Below are 27,588 nucleotides of genomic sequence, written 5' to 3'. Positions count from 1 at the left end.
TCAGTGCAATACATGCTTTAAAGTCAATCCCAAACCGCAATTCCAAATAATGGGAGATTTACCCGCTTGCCGCGTCCGCGAAGCTAAGGCCTTTCTGCACACGGGGGTCGACTACGCTGGGCCGCTTCAAATAATCCCGCATAGACGTCGGGGTGTTAGAAGCCAAAAGGCATACATTTGCTTATTTATCTGTCTGGTGACCCGCGCGGTTCACATTGAACTCGATTCAGACCTCTCGACCGAAGTCTTTCTCAACGCGTTCAAACGTTTTCTATCCCGTCGAGGGCCTGTAAATGTAATGTATTCTGATAATGGGACAAATTTCGTAGGAGCCAAATCGCATTTGAAGGCTTTATTCGAACTTTTAGAGTCACCGGACTACAAGAAAGAATTCTCAGAAAATTTGTTGGAAAACCGTATCGAGTGGAAGATGAATCCTCCACAAGCACCCCACTTCGGTGGGATCTGGGAGAGTAACATTAAGTGCATTAAATGTTACTTAAATAAAGTTGTGGGTACATCTCTTCTCACATACGAAGAGATGCAAACGGTTCTTCATCAGATTGAAGCTATTCTAAATTCACGCCCATTATCAGTGCTCAGCGTTACCGATGTTTCGGCTCCATTGCCTTTAACACCCGCGCATTTTTTAACGCTCACTCCATTACAATCTTTACCCGCTGCTGATTTGTCAGATGCGCCAGTAAATTTGCTGCAACGAAAACATCTTGTCGATCGTCTCGTCCAGACTTTCTGGAATCGATGGCGAATGGAGTATCTGAACACGCTGCAATCGCGTCAGAAATGGAATACAAATTCGAATCCAATAACGAAAGGCACCGTGGTAATAATTAAGAGTGACAATATCGCACCACTACAATGGCCTATTGGCGTAGTGGTAAACGTCCACCCCGGCGTAGATGGGGTGATCCGCACTGCGGACGTTAAGACTAACTCCGGAACATATCGCAGGGCAGTCGTTAAACTCTGTCCCCTGCCTACACAATAACTTTAACGTTATCTTAGATTTAGTTAATTTAGAATTTAGTTCTACCGCGGGTTCAGTATTGTTTATTGAATCCTTTCATAACGTGTTTCTTTTGTTGTATTAGTTACTTTGACCATTGGTCAAGGCGGGGGGCATGCTCGGGCCAGTTATTGTTGCAAAGTATTTGGTTCTGTTGTTTCCCACCCGCGTAACGCGCCTTTTACCTACATGAGTCAGTTGTTAAAGTATCGCGCCGCCCGCAAGGTTCAACCGACCGCTTCCGCATAACCTATCTTGAGTTATTAAAACCACCGCGCCGCGCTATAAACGGCAAATGTTATACCGCAAAGAACGCCGTGAAAAGTGCATAAAAATAGCAATCTATAACGCATTGAACCATTTCGCAAATCCAATATCACTATTCCTTTCCTTGACCTCCTCCAATACTAACAATTACCCCACCGGTGATTACCGCAGTGCAAAGTGGAAAGGTGCTGACAGCTTGGAGATATTGGTAAGTCGATCAAACAATATCACAAAATACCGCAATTACAGTCCATTCACGCCGCAACAGGTTGAGTATAATTAAAATAGAGTGATCAAAAACAAATCTATGTGTTTATATTGTAAATTATGCGAGCCACAAAGTTAATGTAAAGTTGAGTATGTAAAATTCATAATTTCTCCGAAAACCGGTGTACTCTATCGACTTCAAGGATAGCTCCCCACATCTCTACTGCGTGCCACATATTATGCTATGATCCACTCTCACCTGACAGTTACCTAGTTAGTATCTGGGGCAGCATTACCAAAAAAACAAACATACGAAATACAAGTCATTCAAAATAGAGCCGTAAGGAATATATATCAATGATACACATGTCAAAGATATATACTCACAGACACAAATACTTCCTTTTAAGATTCTGCCAAATATAACATCACAACTGCCATTCTACAAATAATTCAACACTCACACGCTAACACTAAACCAGTCTTTAATTCTACCAGCACAAAACACAATCACAAAATCAAATACACTTCTTACACAACTAAATTTGGAATAAACTCCTTACAATACATCGCATATAAGCAATACAACGCATTACCTAGTAATCTAAAACTTCCAGCAAAGAACAAAAAAAAACATTGGCAAAAGCTTTTTCCTGAACAGTTTTACTAACCCTTCAGAACATTCTTCACAATTGTTCAGTGTGCAATGTTTTCTGTGTATTTCAAATGTGCTATATACATCTTTTTTTTTTTAATTCACTGTAAAAACAAATACTGTTTTATAAACTTGATAAAATTATCTTTCCGGTGGATACATTTAAAATAAACATGACTATTTCTAAATAATAAAATTTTAATATCAAACGTGGTATATGTTGCCAAAAACGCTAACCACATTTTTACTTAATTTTTTACTCCAACCATAGAAAAATTGAGAGAACTCGATATATCGAAAATACTTTCATTTTGTTTGGAGAATTTGTAAGAAAACTGTACCTTCACTGTTATCTTGTTAATATAATAAAAAATTAGATATAATTTTTTATGTTAAATTGATTGTTACGATAGCGGTGCGAAATATGAATTATTCATTTGAGCTATTTTTAGTATTTTATTAATGGATTCCAGTATAAATATTTGAGACAAACTGGAAAGAATTATTATTTCTCTTTCTAACATCAGAAAAATTATTTACTTTTACATGATAGAAAAAAAGATAAAAATTCTATTATAAAATATGGAGGGGTTAATGAGTGACACATTCTTTCCTTGGAACTCCAAAAGAACTTCTGTGTTTATTTCTTTTAAAGTATTTATGAAATATTTTCCATTTAATTGTGCTAACTGTCTAGTCGGTTTTAAAATCTATGTACACTGTTCATAAAACTCTCTTTTAAATTCGTTTTCTTATGTAAAAGTAAGTTCCTTTTATTTAATTTGTTGTCTTTCCCGAAATGGGAATAATATATTATTTATAACTTCCGATTTTATGTCCGGGTTAAATCTTCCCCATAGGAAAAACTAAACCCTTCCACACACTTTTCCACAAATGATCATCTAGTCAATCAACATTATGCAAGTGCATTATATAAGCAAAATAAATACAAAACAATACAAGAACAACACGTCAACTCACCAGAGATCAAATGGGAAAATAATTCACCGACTCCAGATATTTTCATATCAGAGGGTTCGGCTCGGTAGAACTCCTAACAGGGCCTATAAATCCTACTGATCCCTCAACATAAATATTTAAAAAATCTTTCATTATCCTACATGTATTCAAAATGACCGACTTTTGCATCTTTATATATAAATTTTTTGATAGATCTAATACGCCTAAATTTTTAACGAGAGAGCTAGGTATAATGCCAGTAGCCGAAATAACGAATGGTAATATTTTTATAGTCTGAGAATGCCAAATTCTTTTTATTTCATTTCCTAAATCTGTGTATTTTCTTATTTTTTCATTAACAGATTTTTTAATATTACAGGAATTTGGAATAGCGACATCAATGATATGTTATTTTTTTAATTTTGTCATGTAAAACTATATCGGGTCTATTATGACTAATCGTTCGGTCTGTTAGTATAGTTTTATCATAATATATTTTTAAAAATTCGTTTTCTATAAATGAATTTCGTTCGTATTCATAATATGGTATTATATTACGGCAGTCAATCAAGTAATGTTTAATTACCAAACTTTGGTGAATTATTTTTAAAACTTGATTGTGCCTAAATGTATACTCGGACGGTGCTAATATAGAACATCCCGATATAATATGTTCTATAGTTTCCGGAAAAGCCAAACATTTTCTACACAAATCATCAATTTGATTTGTATCTTTGATTATATGCTTCCTATAATTTTTAGTATTAATGACTCTATCCTGAATGGCTAGCATAAATCCTTCTATTTCTGCGCTCAACTCTCCAATACTCAACCATTTGTTTGACGAAAATTTGTCAACATACGTTTGGTTGAGATAATTGAAGTGTTTTGCGTGTAAAATTTTATTTGACCAGAAATCTAATAATTCCTGGTTGGGATTTATAAAAATGTTGGCATTCTCATCGTTTAAATTTAAAGGTGTAATATTTCTATCTGCCTTGCAAATTATTTTGTGCATTTCTGAGCTATGAGCTTTCCTATGGAAAAAAGTTCTCAGCATTTCTACCTGATTATGTTTCAAAGAAGTTATTTTGACTATACCTCTACCTCCTAAATTTCTAGGTAAATTAATTTGTTCTATGGCTGAATTTGGATGATGGCAATTAAACTTTGTTAGAGTAGTTCTAATTAATCTTTCTAAGTTATCTAAATCTGTATTGGACCATTTAATTATGCCAAATGAGTACGTTCATAGAGGTATTGCCCAAGTATTTATTGCTTTTACTAAATTTTTAGCAGATAGATTGCATTTTAAAATTTTCCTGATCGTAGTTTGAAATTTAATCCTAATATCATTTTTAATACTAGTATGGTCTAATCTATTTGATTGTGGGTATCCTAAATACTTATAAACCTCATCCCTTTTCATACTAGTAATTTTGAAATTTCTAAATATACTCTCGGCCCCATCTACAATTTTGCCTTTCTCTATATGGATCGTTCTACATTTATCTAAACCAAAAGTCATTTTGATATCATCTGAAAAGTTTTTAACTACCTCGATCATTTCCTCTTAATTTTGTTCAGAATTCGAAAATAATTTTATATCATCCATAAATAATAAATGCGAAATTGTACCACTCTCCCTTGTATTACCCTTAACTTTTATTCCAAACTTGCTTTTAATTAACATTTTAGATAGAGGATTCAATGCTAAGCAAAACCAAAGAGGACTCAATGAGTCTCCTTGAAAAATTCCCCTTTTAATTGAAATGTCCGGTATTACTATTTTCTTACCTTTAAATTGATAAGTAAATTGGTATTCCAAAAGGACATAATATTTTCCTAAAAGCTAATAATAATGGGGTTAATTTTATATATATTTAATACTTTGATCAGCCACGAGTGCGGGACACTATCGAAAGCCTTTTGGTAGTCTATATAGCAAGTATGTAAATTACGTTTTCGAGTTTGAATCTGTTTTAGAATTACAGAATCAATAACTAATTGTTCTTTACATCCCATATGTTTTCTGCGACAACCTTTTTGTTGTTCAGACAAAATATTTTTTTCATCTAAATGAGTATATATTAAATCTGTCAAGCAAGAGGTTAAAATTTTGTATATTGTCGGTAAACATGTAATGGGTCTGTACTGAGAGGGATTATTAATATTTTCGCTTTTGGGCAACATATAAGTAATGCCCTTAGTTAGAAAATTTGGAAAATTTCGAGGTTGACTGACAAATTTTGAAAGATTTTTTGCCAAAAGAGGATGTAAAGTAGTCAGACGTTTGTACCAAAAATTATGTATCCAATCGCAACCCGTGGCTTTCCAATTATGAGTATTTTTAATACTTTTGGTTAACAATTCAACCGATATATTAGAAAAACTCATCTGTTCAATGCCTGAAAAATTGAGTTCTTCATTTTCTATCCAGGGACTTGACTCGTTATGTTTTATATCTTAACTTCAAATTTTAGTCCAAAAATCTCGCATATCTGATTCAGATGGCAACGGAATATTATTATTCGAAATAATATTTTGTTTATCGTCAAGTTTGGAATAAAATATTTTTTCATTTTTCTGGAATAATCTGTTATTATTTTTTTTATTACAAGTATAATTATATCTTTTTAATCTACTAGCTTTTACGCCAAATTTTTGTTTTAATAAATCCAATAAATCATTGATTATATTTTCATTATTATGACTATCTATGTTATAACCAAATTTTCTCCCAATTTCATCTACATGTCTCACAAATTTTCCTACTTCTATTTCCATTTTTATATTCTATTACTCTAGCTATGTTACTTTTTAAAAATACTACATCATTTTCTAATTTGATCTGCCATTCTGGTTTACTATAACTATATGATCTATCATCAGAGGATGATAATTTAATTCCTAACTTATTACAAACAGTAATAGCACTAGCATATACTATTGTATGAAGATCTAAAAAACTAATTTCGTCAAATATAATTTTTGGTAAAATTATGTTATTTAATTCAAAAATTAATTTAGATAATTTCTTTGATGTGTGCAATTTTGGTAATTTTGGTCTAACTGTTGGCTCTACATCTATATATCTGTTTATATTATTATGAAGTAAGTTAGCTAATTCTACTACATTATCATCAACAAAGTTTAAATTTGCAATGTTGATTTCCCTAAGATTATAAATAACGTTATTATTTTATGTTGTTATTATTTTGTAATGTATTATCACTAAATGTAATATATAATATTTTTTATCTCTCATTCATTTTTTTATAGAATGACTTACGATCTTCGACTTCCGAGATGCGGATAAACGTGATACATAACATGATTTTCAAAGAAATCAATCGTAAAATAACAGTCATAATATTCTGTTAATTGAATTTTCCAGATTCTGAATGGTGCAAATATGTAATCTGTCATTGCAATACAAAGTGCAGAATAATATCATTAAATTATTCATTATCAGTTATAACAAATAATCAACAAATGCAGTCAGTTGTTTATGAATTATTTATTAAACCCATAGACATATGAATATTAGTAGACCTGCCCTAAGTGATTAAAAGCGTATTATCCCCACTCCCCATACCGGTTCCATTGGAGCCGGCTGGGCTCGCGTATGGCCTCAAGTGAAATTTGAAAACGTGACGTCATCATTCTTGTGCGAACTATGGTCGAGGCATCATCGGTTCATTTTACGAAATAACACGGCAAAATGTTGACTTGTGATATGAAAACTTGTAAAAATAGACGTGAAAAAGAGAATAAACCCAATTGTCGTATTACATTCCATAAGTAAGCATTATTTTAAGCTTATTCACACCGTATTATATGGATCAGTTTTAGAAACATATACTATCACATCACAATGTAGCGATTCTCAAGTGTGCTCATCGTTGTTTACTGGGGTAAGTAAATTATGAAACATTTGTAAAAGTGTCTTAACTAAATACTCTGAAACTAACTACGACTCTGCAAACAGAAGAAATTTACTTTGCCGAATTTGGACTTCGCAAATTAGTTCATAACGTGACGAGTAATTTGCGCTCCCATGTAAAAATGTCTATTCATTCAAAAGCAGATTTTACTTTTAAGAACTAAATGGTGATATTATAATGCGAGATGCCTATTTACTGTCAGATTGATTTATTGACGAATCACAGTCAGCTTAACCCCCTTCGTTCTTCAACAGTTGATTTTACCCCTCGCCATTATCTTCTCGTCTATTAATTCCTATGTCTGTGATTAAACCAGTAAACATAATTAACTTGTATTGGATTCAATTAAAATTGCCATATACTAAATAGTATAAAATAAAGTTGCTATTCGCGTCTGTCTGTTTGTGCGCTAAGGTTTCCACCACCATTTTCTTCCGGAAGGTTTATATATAATACATGCATATTATATTTATAGATAGTAGAGAAAAGTCGATGTTTTATAATCATGTTGAAAAAAAATATTTTCGCGTGCTTACATTACTAACGTTGGCTAAAACCTATGAGATACGTCAAAATAATCTAATACCATTTATAAGTCCCGAGTAACGCCGGGTACACGTCAGCTAGTAAACATTAATTTGATGTTGTGGAGAAGTTCATCATTAAGTGTATTCATATAATGTTAAGTGATTTCTGCATTCAACGAGAACTTCAATAGAATGATAAGAATGTTTTTCTGAAACACTAAGGACGGGTTGTTTCGGAGAATTTGAACAATTCATCAAATTTCAACGTTCATTTTCAAGTTCTGTGAAAGATTTTTTCAAGTTCTGTTTTTATTTCAGTTTTGTCAATCAACTAGCCTACAATGATATAATAACAGAACTTGAATAGGACTTTCACAGAACCCGAAAATGAACGTTGAAATTTGATGAATTGTTCAAATTCTCCGAAACAACCCGTCCTAAGAGATCCATAACATCCAAACAGGAAAAGTCATCCGTAATGTCATAAAGGAATGCCTCCAACTATAGGACGACATGTCTTGCCACAATAATATCCAGAATATTTGAAAGAGAACTCGGACAACTAAACCCCTGCAAACCCAATTTCTGTTAAGTTATTTTTGAAGATACTATCTATACATTTTTTTATGCCGAAACGTTAATTATATGAAATTCCGATTAAAAACACGTTTTGTTCTATTATTTAATATGTTATAGACATGAAAAAATTCACACTGTTTCTATGCAACTAAAGCATTTGTCGAGAGATTTTTGCTCTATTTCAAACGAGTCCTCTTTTATTAAATATATTCACCATTTTTGCTTAATTATTATCGTTTTTTAGTATTCGCTCCCTCTAACATTTGTGTTTACATATCTCCCTTTGAAACATCTTTGAATTCTTACTATGGGGCGTTAATTTGGTTTTAAATCTAAACTGTCAACAGATTTTGACGGCCGGCATAGTCCAGTGGTAACGCATTGGACTGCCATTCCGAAGGTCGCGGGTTCGAACCCGGCGTGCGCAAATAAACTTTATTTGATTAATTTGTGTTATTTCACAATTAATTAATTAAAATAATATATAGTATATTTGCGGCACGTTCCAGAGTGGAAGATACTACCAGTATCGCCCTGGTGTAAGACCACCATTCAGAATTGAAACGTTGCTCCAAATGGCTTTAGCCGTGTTTAGTGACTAGATCTGAATAGCCAGGTACTTCCCCACCTTCCTCTTTCCCTTCCCCACTTACCTTCAGCCTCACAACATCCCCCAATTGGGGATGCCATAGTCTCACTGGCTCCAGACGGGAGCAGTTGGGACTCTTGTGAGGTATTCACTATAAAAATAAAAAAAAAGATATGGCAATATTTAGCTTGAAACAGAGTGTCGAATATTCTAAGGCAAGAAAAACTAGCGAAAAGCAGCACGGGACTTGTTCCATTTACAAACGTTGGAGCCATTCCTGACGTCATAGATGTGTTTTCTTTATTATTATATTTCTTTTCTATCTTACATTTACTTATTTTTGCTTTATATTCTTTGTTTTATATGGAACTCGTGGGATTGCACAACCCTCCGAGAGATCTGGAATAAACAAGGCAAAAAAATAAAATAAACGGTAAGGAAAAGTTAATCCATAATACCATAAAGAAACAGGGAAGCGTCATTCATAACATCACAAAGAAACTGGAAAAAGGCATCCATAAAGCCATAAAGAGAAAGGAAAAAACATTCATAACATCACAGAAGGGAAGAGTCATCCAAAACATAAAGGAACAGGAAATGGGCATCCATAAAGTCATAAAAGAAAAGGAAAAAGGCATCTATAACATCATAAGAAAGTAGGGATGAATCATCCGAAACATCACAAAGGAACAGGAAAAAGGCATCCATATAGTCATAAAGAGAAAGGCAAAAACATCTATAACATCATAGAAAGAAAGGAAAGAAGGAAAGAATGAAAGGAAAGAAGAAAGGAAAGAGAAAACATCATAAAGCAACAGGAAAAAGGTATCCATAAAGTTATAAGGGAAAGGAAAATGGCATCTGTAAAATCAATAAGTAATCCATCACCTCATAATGATTTTGAGAAGAAGTCAAACTCAAAATAGATAGAGAACTGACAAAACATGATATAATGAATTGAGAAACGAACCACTACATCCTCCAATTAGTTTGACTAATTTTTACTGCTGTTACAGCTATTTCAATAAATAGCTGTAACCGGCCTCTGTGTTTCCTCCCTCCTACAACATGGGACTCTTCAAGACCCATGTTCACTCCTTCCTCTCCACAAAAAGACCCTCCACACAGCATCCCCAAAGATGACATAGGCCCTGAGGGAAATTATTTTCTTCAGGGCCTCCTGTGTGGAGTAAATATAAAAAAAAAAAAAAAAAAAAAAACTCAGCACAATGACAATTCAACACACCAGTGACATAAAGTCAATAAAAGCGATGAAAAAAACTAATCTATAAACCTAACCAAAGTAACCTATTTAACCTTTTTTTAGTTTGATCACTTTTCATGACTTTATATCACTTTTTAAAGGTGTGTTGAATTGTCATTTTCACAAGTTATCCGGTAACTTTCAACACCAATTATTAGCGCACCCACTAAACGAAAAATCAATTGGTTCAAAGAATAATTAGTATTACCAATTAAATACAATGATTTGCAGATTTGTAAAAACTATTACATAGACTGCTACTGATGTGGTTTTGTGATGCTTCTACGTAAGACAAGATAATATACACGACCATACTTAACTGGGAGGTCACTTGAGATCAACATTGTTTATTGTTTATTAGAGAAACTTAGATACAGTTTTCATGCAGAGAACATAATTGGAACACATTTAATTGGAAATGCCACTATTAATTCTGGTATTTATTTATTTATTTCATTTTATTAACGCCTAGAAGGCTTTTACATATACATGTTATGGGTTTTGTTGTTCAGTAGCATTATAAAATATTTTAATTACATAGCATAATAAATTGAGTATGAACTTACATAACAATGTGTAGGGTTATTGTTATGGTGTTATTATTTTATAAACATAAGCAAGCAAAGTTTATTGTACAAAGTACGTCGGTTGAATATTTTACAGAACATAGGTTAAACTAATACATAAACTTGAGAAAAATATAACAGATATAGGTAGGTAGTTAAGTAGATACAATTCAAGTATATAGTTACGGTGTTATTGGAATTTGGACAATGAGTTCGATAAGTTTATATAAATATAGTGTAGTTACAAGAGTACAATAATGTAAGTAGGTAATACACACAAGACAAGTAAGTTTGTTATTATTATTATAAAGATAAACACTACAGTTTGTTGTAAACCATCTTTGTAATCATCAATCTTTATTTTGCCCGATTGGGAATTTTACAAAACAAAGCTTAGTTAATGAAACAATAAAATATGCATTGAAAAAAAATTATGAATCTGTTACAAACATTCTAGTATACTGTATTTATTATAATTATATATATGTATGTTCCTTAATGGGCTTGTTTAGGAGAAGAAAATCAAATTTTATGTTGGGCTGTACGCTGTACAACAGTACAAGGATTTTATAATATAATATATATGGTCGGTGGCCGAGTTGACATCGCGCTTGGGTCCCACCCAGGCGTAGCGTGTTCAATTCCTCGGCTGGCTAAGTCCTCCATCACAACACAAGCAAGATTTTCCGCTTTCTGTGGTGGTAGTAGGAGATTTTCAAATATTGTCAGGTTATTCGTAACTCGGGAATGTTTGTCTTCCTTTTTTTAAAAAAAAAAACTTGTATACCTATGTATTATTTCATCCTGCAATATACATATTATCATAAATATCTTCATCTTCACTGTTCATATTAATTTGATACTAAAAATAATACGCAATACGTAAAAAAAGACGTTGGACATTTCGGTGTCATTTTTCACTCTGTTGACACTTTTTATAACTAATCCTTTTACTGAGCCTGAGGTTAATCCAGCTGTTTGGTTCTTCTAGCTTTATAGGAGAGTTGCATTGGGAAGAGCTTCTTTGTGCATTTAAGGAATGTTGAGCCAAAATTTCAGTTCAACAGTTGATCAGTAGGATTGGGAACAACGTTCGAAAATATCATTCGTCTCTCGCTGTAAGACAGATTAAGTAGTGAGGCTTTGAATAATGTAAATTCTATTAGAAAAGTGTGAATACGATTTATTAAAGACAATACGGGAATGCTAATCTCAGGTATTTGCTGTATTTAATTTAAGGGTTTAAGAGCCCAAAAAGGTATGTTTTTAGTTTAGACATGAATTCTGTTGGGTTTGTAATATGTACATCTTAATTTTACAGTTGTTTATAATCTCTTTAAATATATCATCAAAATAAAAATAAAATTTGGAGACAAATACATTCATATTAGTAAAAAAATATATACATATATATATATAAGTTCCAGACTTGGGTCTTCACTACATGGATCGATAATTTACCTAAGGACGGGTTGTTTTGGAGAATTTGAACAATTCATCAAATTTCAACATTCATTTTCGGGTTCTGTGAAAGTCCTATTCAAGTTCTGTTATTATATAGGTATAGGCTAGTTGCTTAACAGAACTGAAATATTAACAGAACTTGAAAAAATCTTTCACAGAACTTAAAAATTAACTTTTAAATTTGAAGAATTGTTTAAATTCTCAGAAATCACCCGTCCTTGGGTAAATGATCGATCCATATAGTGAATTCCCAGTCATGCTCAGCCCAGCATAGTTACACGACTTACAGGTGACCGCTGGAATCACAGTATCATCAAATGGCATCTTTGGTTGAGAAAGAGAATCAGAGGTCCCCCAAAGATGAAATGGGCTGACGATTTGAAAATAACTGCAGGTTTAGCATGAGTAAGAGCTGCCGAGGATCGGTAAATCCAAAGCTGGATGCCAGAAGGCTCATGAAAGACAATTTACCTAGGATATTGGTGTCGCCCAGATACTGCGTGTGCCCCTGGGGATAGAGGTACAGGGGTACGGAGTCGGCCAGCTGGAAGGCGGGGAGGCTGGTGGGGTCCAGCCGGAGTTCCCGTGCCGCTATGAAGATGTCGCGGTGGAGGGCGATCGCCGACACTTTCAGATCTTGGATTTTCAGATTCTGAAAAGAAAAGCATAAGGACTTTAATCTTCATTAGGAATATACCACACATGGACAAAGACACTTCCAGTATAACGCTACAAAACTTTTTAATTGTATGCCCACCACTCTGAAACTACTACTAATGGGAAATACATACACAAACATTCACAAAAAACTGATCACAGCCTGGATCAAAAAACAATATATCCACTTTATACAAAACATTATAACATCAAACCAAACATAATCATGGATGAATGTGAATGTATGTATGTATACATGTGTTTATTTATATGTGTGTATGCATGCATATATGCACGTATGTGTATACATGGGTGTATGTATATATGTGCATATAAATAAATATTTTTTTCCTTTTTCTTTAAATAAAATGTACAATAACCATTAAAAAAAATTTAAATCCCAACTTACACTTATATAAGAAAATTTAACCAATACACATAAATACATGTATAGGTAACGCAACGAAAGAAGGAAGCAATAAAAATGCTTAGAATTGATGTATTGGTCTATCTGTGTGAACGTCAAGCGCCGCCCACTAACGCGATAAGGCTCTCTGTCTTGCTTACGCTCACCTATTGTAACTAGTTAGAAGAGAGGCAAGTTTTAACAATACCGTTACGGGGTATACTTACGGGGTGTCCTATTCATTCAGTTCGTAATTTGATTTAAACATACGTGCACCTACATATCGCAAGTGAAATAATTACCAATTTTTGAATTTGAAATAATAAATAGTTTTCATCATTTTTAATTCGAATTAGTAGATTTACAGAGTGTTTTTAAAGTGTGCAAGTGAATATTTATTACGACATCATGGAGTCCTGTTACAAAACGGGACGTGGCAAATCACTGAATGAACAAAGTCGTGAAATTTTATTCCGCGTGTTTAATTATTTTATGCATAATATAAACATATTTCAAAGACATAAAGAAACCATCCCTTCGTTAAAATAGATAAATAAATATTCTAGGAAACGATAAAATTTTGGAAATGTGGGTTAATTATACTTCTAGGAAATATATCAAATTAATATTAAACATGCTTTGTAAAATAAATATTTCTGGTCAGAATAATAATTATTCCCCGAAAAACAATTAGGTATAAATTCCAATTGCCGTAATTTCCGTGAATTAGGGTCATTATCGATGGAAGTTTGTTATGTACAGCATTCTTACATAAATGACTAAGGACGGGTTGTTTCGGAGAATTTGAACAATTCTTCAAATTTCAACGTTCATTTACGGGTTCTGTGAAAGTCCTATTCAAATTCTGTTATTATATCATTATAGGCTAGTTGCTTGACAGAACTGAAATAAAAACAGAATTTAAAAATATCTTTCACAGAACTTGAAAATTAACTTTGAAATTTGAAGAATTGTTCAAGTTCTCCGAAACAACCCGTCCTAAGAATTGTTAGCAATACCATTGTATTTTTTAAGAATACCTACCCATTTGAATTCAATCCTGAAAATTATCACATTAGTTTAGAAAAAAAATGATAAACTTCAATATTTCAATAACGATGTCGTAAAACAAAATAAGTTTTATGTGACCGACTTCAACACGCTTTGGCTTAGAGTTCTCAATTGTGAAATAATCATCAATTGTTTTTTTTTTCAATCTTAAATCGAAACACGCTGTATGTAAGTTTTGCATCTGTGTGAGTACTGTGATGAAGCCAACTTAACTTGCGAGACCTATACCATTTAACCATAACCACGTAAACACCTCAGCACAGGTTCTCCCAGTGAGGTGTTCACGAAACATATAACATTACCCACCACAGTGTCACCTACTCAAACCTACCTCACACCCAGCAAAAAAAAAAAAAAATTAAAACACCATATTAACAACAACAATTTGGTAGGCACTGTAATGTATGTATAGAAATAAATAAATAATATAAAGATAGATCATGACTGTGGACAAATTAAAACAACAAAAGAAGTATATTCTCTTAATTTGGTTCCTGGAGGCACATTTGCACTGAACACTAGTAAAATAACCTCAGCATCCCACTTTGGCCACCAACAAGAATTGAGGAGATGGATGCAATAACAACTTGTTGTGTCTCCAGGGTTTCTCACAAACTAAATAAAACTTCGGCTCCAACAAAGCACTTGGACTTTTAATGTGATAGATTGGCAATGGGCTTTGATATCTTAATCAGCAGGCTAATCTAGTGCCATCTATGGGTGAGCTCATACACTACGTATTGAGGATATTACACAACTTATGATGAAAATTTTGAGTAAAACAAGTTTTTTTAAATGCGTAGTATTCACCTGTAACCTAAAATCAGTATTCAAACCTTTGCATACAGCTCCATCTGTGTAAAGCCTATAAAAGTAATATTTACTCAATAGATAACGAAGGAGTTGGAGATACCAAAAAGGGTTCCATGATATTTCATCAAAATGAAAATTCAACACACCTCCAAAAAGTAATATAGAGTTAAATAGGTTACAAAGGTAACTATTAAACCTAGTTTTTGTTTCATCACTTTCATGACTTCATATCGCTTTTTGGAGGTGTGTTGAATTGTCATTTTGATGACATACCCGGTCACCATTTAATTTAAGAGTACGACAACTTAAAAATGTAAGTTTTTAGTTTAAACTTGAATTCTGTTGGACTTGTTATGGATCTTAGTTCCGGAGGGAGTTTATTCCAAGCCTTCGGCCCAGATACTCCGAAAGCGCGATCACCAAACTTAGTATTTGGCTTGCGCTTAGGTTCCATCAGTCTGCAGAAGCAGTGAACATGGGTCTTGAAGAAACCCATATTGTAGGAGAGAGGAAACACAGAGGCCAGCAAATCGTTCCACAGCCGAGCTCTTGAACTTAAGAACGAGTTGTAGAAGCGACCCGTTCTCATGTGACAAATATCAAGTGTATTGGGCATGCATTTGGCGTGTTTTCGTACTATGCACCAGCGTCGAAGGGATCAATGATGCTAGTTATTCGGAGCATCTTCCATTATAATGCCGGTAGAACAAGGACAGCATACCAATCTGATGCCTGTTTTCTAAAGATTGCAATCCGTGTGCTAAGATAGGGGAATCTATCAAACGGAAAAGTGTTTTTTTAAGGGATTTTGGGGCTCCAGACCAGAGGTGGCTGCCGAATTCAACAGTGGGCGTAAAGTTCAGGTCTAGCTTCCGAGAGGCAAACTTGATTCTGGCTTCGAAGGAGCCCCCGTGCCGTTTAAAAGTAACCTCATTGATGCTAAATACATTGAAATCCGAATTAATTCTTTTTGTAACTACACTTTGGTTGCCTCCCAATGTTTTTTAAACAAAAACTCCGAGGTTAACAAAACACTTCTGACCCTTATTTTGTGATAGATTACAGTGAGCTCGGACGGCTTTATTAGCAGACGGTAGGAATGATTCGTGGGCCAGCAAACATATTTATCTAATAACAAATTATTTTAATCATTAATTACTCGCTTGAAATATCCATACAACTTGAAAACATCTCCCGAGTAAAAAGTAGCTCAGTGGTCCAGAGCACCTGACCGGACATCAGAAGGTGCGGGTTCAATTCCCGACAGCGGCATTTATTTTCAATTTGTATGGATATTTCAGGCGAGTAATTAATGCTTAAAATAATTTGTTATCCCTTGTGCTATGCATAAAAATCTTGTCTTATAAACATTAGTTTATCATTAAAAAAATAATATTTATCTAAGTTTCAATCGACAGCTTTATTGTTACCTGTGTCATCTACGAGTAACCTCTTAAACTGCTATCTAGGAATCAGGACTAGACCAAGATATCACAATTCTGTTCAAGAACAAAATTTCCCTCCTCATGACCATTGGCAATTAATGCTTCTTTTATCATCTCTCCCGACGTAAATAGTTGTTTCTTGCAGTTATTAACTTGAAAGGACGTGTTATTTCAATAATTTGTGCATAAATAAGTTAGCAGAGTATGGAAATTTTACCAAGAAAATTAATAAATAACTTAACTAATGTGAAAACCCATACTAGTTATGTTATAGTCCAAGTTGTCATGTGATTAAATTCGAGTTATTATCCTAACGACTTTACAGTTTAAAACTGTTGTAAACGGAAGTGGTGCCCTCTGTTATTTAAAAAAAAGAACTGTTGAAGTTTTCAAACAGCATCAAAAAGAAAATTCACAAAACTTGGAATTTTTCAGTTTCAAAAAGTGTAATGAATTATTGTCTTGCTCAACAGTTGACTGAGAGTGCAAGTACTACCAACCTTGAGATATGAGTGTATCCTAAACATGTGCTTGTGTTCCTTGACTGGATGCATGGTGATGGCCTGATGAACTTCCCTCTTCTTTAGCTTGCCCGTGAAGGCCAGGTTTCCACTGGAGTTGTGGTAGAGGATAGACTGCATCTGGAATAAAAATTACATCTGGTTAATGGTGAACTTGAAATGTTGGATATTCTGTGAAGAACTATTAATTGTGTTTGTCAAATACGGTTTGGAAATATTATAGTGTGTTTGAGAAATGGGCAGTTTCACCAAGATGAAATGGGCAGTTGCCTAAAAAAGAACTTTAAAACAGACTTTTGATGTTGGTCAAGAATCCGCAAAATGGGATGCTTTTGAGTGAGACATGTCAAAAGTAGGAAGCTGTAATGAACGTTTAACACAAAACTTCTTTTAATACCGATCCCCATACATAGAATATTAAAAAGATTCCCAAAATTTGCTTGAGAATTTAAAATACAAAACCAAAATTTCCCTAGATTTCGTGCTTTTTCCTTAAAAGTTTTTTTTCCCTAGAACTAGGGAAAATTTTCTTTTCCATTACTGTATCTGAGATTTTCATAAGACTTAGGTATGAATGGCGTACGGCAAGATCAACTTTTCTGCAGCCAGACTATCGTTCTACCTCCTGGTATGGTAATATAGATATTATGGAGATGTATAGAGGATGAGGTGACCGGGTATGTCATCAAAATGACAATTCAACACACCTACAAAAAGTCATATAAAGTCATGAAAAGTGATGAAACAAAAACTAGGTTAAATAGGTTAATTTTTCACTTGTAGCAAACACTTTGTGGGTATACATAATTATAATAATTAAAATAAAATAACTTTGTTTAAATACCACTTTATTGTATATATTTATAACCAACCGGTTTCAGTTCAGCCCGAACCTTCATCAGGGTTAATAAAAACATATTGACAAATATACAAATATATACATATTGACAAAAAAACAATATGTTTTTATTAACCCTGATGAAGGTTCGGGCTGAACTGAAACCGGTTGGTTATAAATATATACAATAAAGTGGTATTTAAACAAAGTTATTTTATTTTAATTATTAAATAGGTTACATAGGTAACTATTAAACCTAGTTTTTGTTTCATCACTTTTAATGATCTATATCACTTTTTAAAGGAGTGTTGAATTTTCATTTTGATAAAATATCATGGAACCAGTTTCATTTCATTAACGATACTCATTTTCCGAATCGGGAAGTTAATAAAATGTTACGCATATACTCTTTACAGGTGCCACAACTTGTGTCATCTTCCTGGGCTATAAAAGGAACAGTTTAAGTCAAACGTAGGTCTAATTTAACGGGGGCTAAACACATCAATGAGAAAATAAAATCAGCAAATAAGTCAATATCAGCACTCTACCCGATGCTAGGTAGAAATAGTCGACTATCAGCAGACAATAAATTACTAATCTACAAGACGACCATAAGGTCGGGCTTTACATACGCTGCACCCGTTTGGGAACACGCAGCTCACACACAATTAAATAAATTACAAGCCCTGCAAAACAAAGCCATTCGATTAATGTTGAATGCGCCGAAGTGGATCAGGGTTAACACTCTCCATAAAGACACAAACATTTCTCTGATAAAGGATTTAATTGTTTCACACTCGGAAAAATTCTACGCCGGCCTAGCCGGACGTGAAAATCCAACCATTAACACTCTCGCTCAATACAGCGAGAAAGAAATTACGAAACATAAAAGACCTAGTAGTAATCCTCCGCAAGGAGTAGGCAATTAAATATATAACAATAAATAAATCCTGTCCCAAGTCGCAGTATAGTTTTAAGTTTCATTTCACACCACCATAATAAAATCATTCCAAGTAAAATTTCAAAATAAAATACAAATTTTCCCTTATTAAATAATATCCATGTCCAAATGTAGGTCATTCACTATCCGAACCTTGAAGAGGACACTCGTGAATAATTAGCGCTAGACAATAGCCCCTTAAAATGGACACCACTGCTGACGAAGCCGTTCAAGTGGTGGCACTACTGCAATCAGAGATGTTCGGCAACTAAAGTTAAGCCGTTTTGCCGTTCGACGGGTTTTCAGACGGTTTCAAGAGACTGATGGCTTCATACGAAGGCGTGGATCAGAATGACGATGTTGCACACCCGAAACAGGCGATAGCTTTATTGTCTCGTAAGATTTTGCAATAGGTGCGATTTTTGTGAAGCCGAGTGTACTTTGGATTTCATCCTACGCATAAAACAAACTAAGAGTGACAGAATTAGATTTATTGCTGCTAAAATACATTTATCAGGCTCTTATAGATGACATCATACAGGCCATAAAGAATTTATTGTGATGATGATATATACATATTTAATTAATTGAGTAGGTAGATATTGGATTATGTAGATAGTATGATGATTCTATTTTTCTTTTTTTTTGCGTAGTGGACAGATTGGGTGGTTCAGGAAGTGTATTCCAAAACTAAATTGTTATCATATTATGTGACGCTTGCTCGAGATTGATGAATAGACCTAAAATCTATGTCACTGTGCGAATAGTATAAAGTAAATTAAATTTATCATTCATATATCAGTCGTGCTTTGTGATAAACCTCTGTGGAGGTTGGAAACTGTGAAGGTTGGAAATTAGCAATTAACCACTTGATGATCAGGAGATTTTAGGTTCGTTCTGAGATTACGATTATGTTTATTATCGTGTAATATCTAAATAGACTCACGCCCATTCTATAGGATGCTTTGAGTTATTCTAAAGCGGGAAACGCTTACGGAAGATGCTCGCCTGTAGATCGGCTACCTTCGTAACCATTCGGGTATTAAACCCGAATGTCTGACAGTTATCTCCATCGTGTGGTACTACTAGACACCTATGGAGACACCTTCAAACTAGATAAACTATTATATATCCTAACTTGAAACTACACACTGGCGGCAATAAAACTACATATATATTTACAAACACTATAGAAACTATTCGGCGATTCAGATTAAGTATCTAAACATTGCTTTGAATAATTAAAAAAAAAGTGATTCTGTCTCTAACTCCAGTTCAATGAACTCTAGTACTTAGATTTGCTTTGAATTTATGTGTCATTTTCAAAATTGGAAATGATCGTGGGAACAATTCAGACAAGCGACAAAGTAGATAGGTACCGATTTTTTTTTAAATTTCTGGTTGATAAAATGATTGCTTAGTTTTTGCAGTACACCCATTACTCTAGAAACGTCACAACAAAATTACGTATTATATTGCGTGTCTCAGTAGCTAGTATTCAAATGATGGTGTTTACCACCAGTAATGTAGTGCATTCCTAGCAATTAAAGCTAAATTATTACCATTAAAAATTAATATCACTATGACTAGTGGATTCATTGAATACCCGTGTAGTCAGAAGTCGCCACCTGTAAAACACGTACGAAAATATTTGTAGAAAAATAAAAGGTCTGACTTGTTACCAGAGCAGGCGGTAAAGAAGGAAAAAAATGTATCCTAATTTTCTTACATAAATAATTAAAGTTTTTTTTTTCTTCTTTTTAATTATTCATATGTGATCACCACGCAGGTGTCCGGACGTTCTATTACACGGTTACTTGCACAAACACCATAAAAATACACGAATGTATAAACACCAACATATGCGATTGTGCTAGTCTAGAAAAAACAGACCAAATAAAATATCTAGGAATCATAATTGACCATAACCTCAGAAGAACACATCACAAATAAACTTCTCAAAACAATACACATTTTTCCTAAACATAAGAAAATATATGAACATCACAAATGAAAATGAAAAATAATACCGTCTGTAAATTAAGATATCTTACATACACATTTTACAGACAAAAAAAAGTGCTCAATGTTGAAAAACTGAAAATTATTTATTTTTCTTTGGTGCAATCTTCACTCATATACGGAATAATAGGATGGGGCGGTGCGCCTCATGCACATATAAAACCTTTACAAATAACTCTAAATTATATCATCAAAGTTATGCATAGTCGGAAAAGAACATTTTCAACAGATGAGTTATACAAAGAATCTAAACTATTCTGTCTCCGTAAACTATTTATTTTGCAAACTATGAGAACAAAAATAAATTCGAAATAAATGAAAACAGAATCAACATTAGAAATAATACTGTATTTTATACTCCACAAACGAACACAAAACAAATGAAACACACTGCAGTTTCATTGGACCTCGTACTTTCAATCTTTTACCGAAAAATATTCAAGTGATTACTAAACTTCCTCAATATTTAAAAGAGTTGAAATTATGGCTTTTCGATACAGCAGTTGAAACTTTTTTTATTTAATTTGTATCAATTTATGTTCCTCATAAAATATTCACCATATATTACACTAAACACTTATAACTTCACTATACACTATTGTAAACACTTTTTATACAAACCGCTTAGACAAAATTTAATCTCGTTTTTGTTTTATATGCCCACAGTTTGTTTATTTCTAGGTACAATAATATAATAACTTAAACATATTACCCACGCACAGGCTGCGCCTTAGTGGGTATATTATTCTATTCCTATTATTCGTATTGATTTATATAATATTGTATGTAATTAATGTAAAAATTGGAAAAAATAAAGGAATTAAAAAAAAACAATTTATTTTGAACATTATCAATACATCAATATGGAATCATTGCTCTAGCAGCGCTCTACGCGATGATGGGAAAAAAGTCGCTAATCAACAGACAATAAATTATTGTTATACAAAACCACCATAAGGCCATGCTTCACCTACGCTTGCCCCGTTTGGGGGCATGCTGCTCCAAGTCACATAAAAATAATTAAAAACTTTCAAAACAAAGCCATTAGACTAGCGTTAAATGCGCCCAAATGGAGTAGAATTTCAACTATCCATAATGACTCCAACATTCCGTTGATAAAAGACTTCTTTGTCTCCCAAGCAACCAAAATTAATGCCAGCCTTCCCAGCAACACTAATCCTACAATACTCGTATATAGACATAAAATATAGTTAAAATGAAAATTTAAAAAATACAAGATAATCCTCCGGAAGGAATAAAAACGTGCACACAGCCGCAGTATATTTTAAGCTCTCATTCAAACCAATCCTTAACAATACAAATATAAAAGTAAAGTATCTATAGAAAATCCAATATAAATAATGTATTTTATAATAAATAATAATGTATTTTATACTCCCCAAACGAACACAAAACAAATGCAAACACACTGCAGTTTCATTGGACCTCGTACTTTCAATCTTTTACCGAAAAATATTCAAGTGATAACTAAACTTCCCCAATATTTAAAAGAATTAAAATTATGGCTTTTCGACACAGCAGTTGAAACTTTTTTTATTTAATTTGTATCAATTTATGTTTCTCATAAAATATTCACCATATATTACATATATTACAATAAACACTTATAACTTCACTATACACTATTATAAACACTTTTTATACAAAACGCTTATACAAAATGTAATCTTGTTTTTATTTTATATGCCCACAATTTGTTTATTTCTAGGTACAATAAAATAATAACTTAAATATATTACCCACGCACAGGCTGCGCCTTAGTGGGTTCCCATTATTCTTATTGATTTATATAATATTGTATGTAATTAATGTAAAAATTGGGAAAAATAAAGGAATTAAAAAAAAATATATATATATATATATATGGTAGTCAGTAAACTCATATTTAGAAACTCTGTAAATAAATTAAATCAAAAGTCAAAAAATGGAATCATAGTGTGGCGAGAAGCAACAAACTCAGCTACCGGTCATATGGAAACCCCACAGGAAACCATATTAAAGGTAGGTAATACGCAGAGAAAATATTCAACATGTTTAACGTACAAGATATATATATATACTCCAATTATACATACAAACACACTACAAAACAAAATTTTTAACAAAAAAAAAAAACAAATTTCAACAAACACACCCCTTTCATTAAGAGACCATTTAGACAAGCGTACAAAAAATATAAAAACTCCGACGGTAAACACAAGCTTTGGACAAAGACACGATAAATACCAGACAATAAAAGGATTCAACAATCTTTCACTAGATACAAAAGTGAGGGAAACAAAAAAACATTTTAGATACAAAATTAAGAGATGGATTAAATAAAAAAACCATATTACAAAAAAATTATAAGGGGTAAAAAGAGGTTGACGCCCGAGGAAGACATGGCACGACCAAGTGAATCAGATACTTGAGTCGGGCCATGTCAAGAGTCAGAATAATAGAAGAGTAGGTATGTATGAATGTTAATGAGACCAGTAATGTGGGCCAAGACCGAGTTGTTTGGCGGTCCGTCCTCTCTGCCTACCCCTGCGGGGAATCGGCGTGATGGTTAGTTAGTTAGTTACGTACACACATCACTATTACATTATACACATTTTTTTATTTCATTACTGCCTGTATTATTTGGTTGTATTTTGTTTCATCTCTTTTTTATTTTGTTTGATTTCATATTATCTTTTATTGAATATTATTAAATTGTAAAAAGGGGCCTCGGGACGGGTAAAGAAGCACCCAATGAGGCCCACAATATCAAATAATGTTTTAAAATATGTTAAGATATTGTTTCTATAAAAACTAATACAAAAAATAAATAAGTCTGTGGCACTTTCCATTCCTAATAGAATACAATTTATAATAAGGGGAGCGGAAGGAGAGGGGAGAGAAAAATTGAGAAGTACCCGGTTATGACTATTAATTATTATGGCCGGGTAATATGTTCCTATTAGACGCTTTTAAGCTCTGCTTGGTTGGAATTATACAGAATATATCGCCAATATTAAACGTTTTGTCTATGATTTTAAACCAAACTACGATAATATAATATACAATATCTACGGCAATGTTTCAAAATGTCAACGACAGCAGTTATTTTTACGCGGGTTTAATTTACGAATTGATTTTTGATAAAAATCACCACTTCAATCAGCATTGTGCTTCATACGAGAATACGTTTATGGAATTTATTTTGCTGAAGTCAGTGCACTATTCGTGAATGACGAACACACTGCTAAAAATAAACAGTTCTCACATTGGAACTTTAAAAATACCTCACCTTACCATACAGTTTTAGATTGAGTATCATCCTTCAATTAATATTATCAACATTCCTCATTGCTCGATGAATCACCGAAGGTAACACCGATCAATTTAGGTGAGATGAAAGTATGTAATTATTTACGTAAATGTCAAATTTGACATGATGCGTCACTGCTAACGCCTCGGCGGCGTCTTAAAATAAGGATCAACTGATATATATTATATACAGGGTTTTCCAATAAGAGGTGTTATTTTGATATTCAAAGAAAAATGCCATTTTTTCATATAAATGATCGAATGTTTATTTCATTATAATGAGGAAGGTATGCCGTTAATAGTGAAAAATAACATCAGTCAAATGACCACCACGACCACGCCTACAGGACCATATCCTTTTCATGAAATTTTCCATAACCAAATCGCTGCGTGGCTGCCTTATGTCCTCGATAGCCTCACGAATTCCATCTTTGAGGTCTTGAATCGACGCTGGGCTGTTGGCGTAGACCTTCTCTTTCACGTGGCACCAAAGGAAGAAGTCAAGGTGTTAAATCACAAGATCTCGGTGGCCCATTGTGATCACCTCTTCGAGAGATAACACGGTCCGGAAACTTTTCCCGTAAAAGATCAATGGTTTCGTTGCTTGTGTGGCACGTAGCGCCGTCTTGTTGAAAGTAAACGTTGTCCAGATCAATACCATCCAATTCCGGCCATAAAAAATCATTAATTCCTTAATTAATATTCAAAATAACACCTCTTATTGGAAAACCCTGTATAATGGGTCGATGTATCAGTTGCTTCTTATGTTCGCTATGAGAGAGATACTTCCGTCTAGTTACTAGGTAGGAGTCCTGAGGTTCTAGCACAGAAAAAGCGATAATTTTACTATATCGGATCGATATGCGTAACTACCGATGACGTTATACCGATCTCCAGAGCACGGTCGCTCTGTCGACAGCCAGAAAGATATTAATAACGCAATAAATCATAAATCATACTCTAGCAACACTGGAGGTATTATATATCAGTTGACATTCTGAAACGTCAAAAAGTTACGTAAAATATTAATAAATTGGCAATGTTGAATTGAAATACTAACCTAAATACGTATTTGCAGCCCTCATTTACTTATTGAAACTAAATAGGTAGTTAATTAGTCAATGAGGTCTTTATTGAAAACTTGTTAACAGCATAAACCAATAAAGCGTCATTGGTTCGAACGGATTCAACTAGCCGCGTATATGAATTATTTCAATTCTAAGAGATTCGTTAGTTCAACTCCGTTCGTTAATAACGCAATTTCTGAATCTGATACTATGGAGGCCACTTTAAAATTTGCCCATCGTCGGTCGGAATATTTCTTATCAATCGTTGACCGTGCTCGCAAATATCGCCGTCAAATTTCTTCAATATCGTATTGACATAAGGCTTTATCGATTATCCATGCTAGACCTCCTATTACCATTACTAAATACCGATATACCGGCCCTATGATTCGTAGCGTAATTATCTACGCTTTCCACCTATTAGAAAATTGCAATCCCAATTTACATAAGTAAATACCGATAATTAAAATAATATTATCACACATTGAGAATTAATTGCACGTGTAAGGGATGAGATAATCTCCGACATAAATAATATCTCTTTTATCGAGAATAAACATAAAAGTAATACGAATAACGTGTCTGACGCAATATTAACATTTTTATTCGATCAGAATAGCAACAAAAGCAAAATTTAGCAGAGTGCACAAAGAAAAATGAGTATTGCTGATTTATTGAAATCCTGTTAAAAACGTGAAAGCAGGCCATTTTCTAATAAAATATTCAGAATATATCGGAACACCTGTTCTGGCATTCCCATAACACTTTTATGTTTTACATAGTTTGTTAGGAAATCTGTCAATTCAGTCGTACAGGCCTGCAGTCCCACTTTTAATAGTAATACGAATAATTTGACCAGATTATTAAAAAAATGGCAATATTTCATATCAGTGAGTATTCTCCGTGTGGTTACAAATCAACTCATTTTTTAAATTCTGAAAAATGCGTGAAAATTCCGGGTTTAAAACTTTTTACAAATTACGACTTATCTTGCTCTAATTCGAACTAAAGCCGTAGTTATACCTACATAATAAAATTACTTGATATCTTTCTGTCTAATTTCTAATCCTTGAAATAGTTGGTTTTCCTGTTTATTTCTCTGTACTCTGTAATTTTGTAACTTTACTTTCTTCAAGAAATCCAACAGCAAGGATTATAATCTCATAAATACATAATTAACAGGGTTCTAAGAAATTAAGGCAGTAAAGGAAAAACCAATATAAAATATGAGTGACTTTAAAATACTTGACTTTTTAATGTAAAACCATTTATGATCGTGTGAGAATTGGGGAAATCCACGAAGAATGTAAGGCAGGTGTAAGCATAATGAGTAAGATTAAGAACGCTTAAATTTATTTATTTATTTATTAGTGTAATGAGAATATAAGACGGAAATGCGAATGGTAGCAGAAGTCGGGGACGCCCGAGGAAGACATGGCAGAATCAAGTGAATCATATACTTGAGTCGGGCCAAGTCAAGAGTCAGATAAATAGAGAAGAATATATGAGACGATGTATGAATGTGGATGAGACATGGAGTGGGTATAGGTAAAGGTAGTAGGCATCAAGAACGAGTTGTTTGTTTATTCGTTAATTCAAAATCTTAAGTCTCCGAATGTTAAACACCGATTGCTTAGAAATTTTGACCCAACGTTACATAAAATATTACAATTTGAGGTTTTACTCATTAAGTTATTCCAATAAAATAAAAATTTACATTTTTAATTATATGTGAGATAGATTAGGAACAGGCGTTCCGCCATTGTGATAATACATTTCTCTTTTACTAAAAGTTTAACAGGAAACCTATCAATCCATTCGTCAAGGGCCTAAAATCCCGTTTTTAACCGGATTGCGAATAATTTGAAGAGATTCTTAGTAAATTAGCAATATTATTAACATTGACATATTTTCGGATTCACTGCCCAAATTCAAACGTGGCATCGTGTCAATAATTTAAACTATTCAATGCGCATACATACATACACACACAAACAAACACTCACAAATACATTTCACACGTCACACACACACCTATAAACTACACCTAGAAATTAAGGAATAAACATACCACATAGCAGACATTACAAGGAAACATATCATTGGTACCCAACATGAAATATCTCTGTATAATTCCTGTATATTGTTTCATCTCTGTAAATAATGTACTGTTTGTTTCTATAATATAAAATAAAATAAAATAAAAATATATATTATATCCGTAAGTTTTCTTCGGGCAGCATTAATATGTATTCCTTTTCCTGGACGGAATCGTTCAGTCTTGATGTGTAATCCTCGCGTATCCTTGGTACAGAGTTCATCGTTGAACGGGTCATCGCTAACGACCTCTCAGGAGATAAGTGAAGAAGTCACTTATAATATCTAAGACTAAAAGCAAATCATTCCAGACACCAGACCACAACACAAGACAGGACACAGACCTC

At 33.4% G+C, this 27,588-nt stretch overlaps 1 protein-coding gene across 1 annotated transcript in view; it reads right to left on the bottom strand.

Annotated features, from left to right (window-relative positions):
- The window catches only part of Chsy (Chondroitin sulfate synthase), a 179,657-nt gene that overhangs the window by 23,972 nt on the left and 128,097 nt on the right, over positions 1-27,588 (bottom strand). Inside the window, exons 2-3 of the mRNA XM_089642931.1 lie at positions 16,945-17,085; positions 12,524-12,704 (exon numbers count right to left, since the gene is read on the bottom strand). Coding sequence (XP_089499057.1) covers positions 12,524-12,704; positions 16,945-17,085 — 322 coding nt within the window. The remainder of the gene's footprint in view (positions 1-12,523; positions 12,705-16,944; positions 17,086-27,588) is intronic.

The sequence above is a fragment of the Hesperophylax consimilis genome, chromosome 2, assembly GCF_061612785.1.
Source record: "Hesperophylax consimilis isolate HC1 chromosome 2, BYU_Hcon_1.0, whole genome shotgun sequence".
Classification (NCBI taxonomy): Eukaryota; Metazoa; Arthropoda; class Insecta; order Trichoptera; family Limnephilidae; genus Hesperophylax; species Hesperophylax consimilis.
Note: the sequence above shows the minus strand (reverse complement) of the source record. Positions and strands in the feature narration are given on the sequence as shown.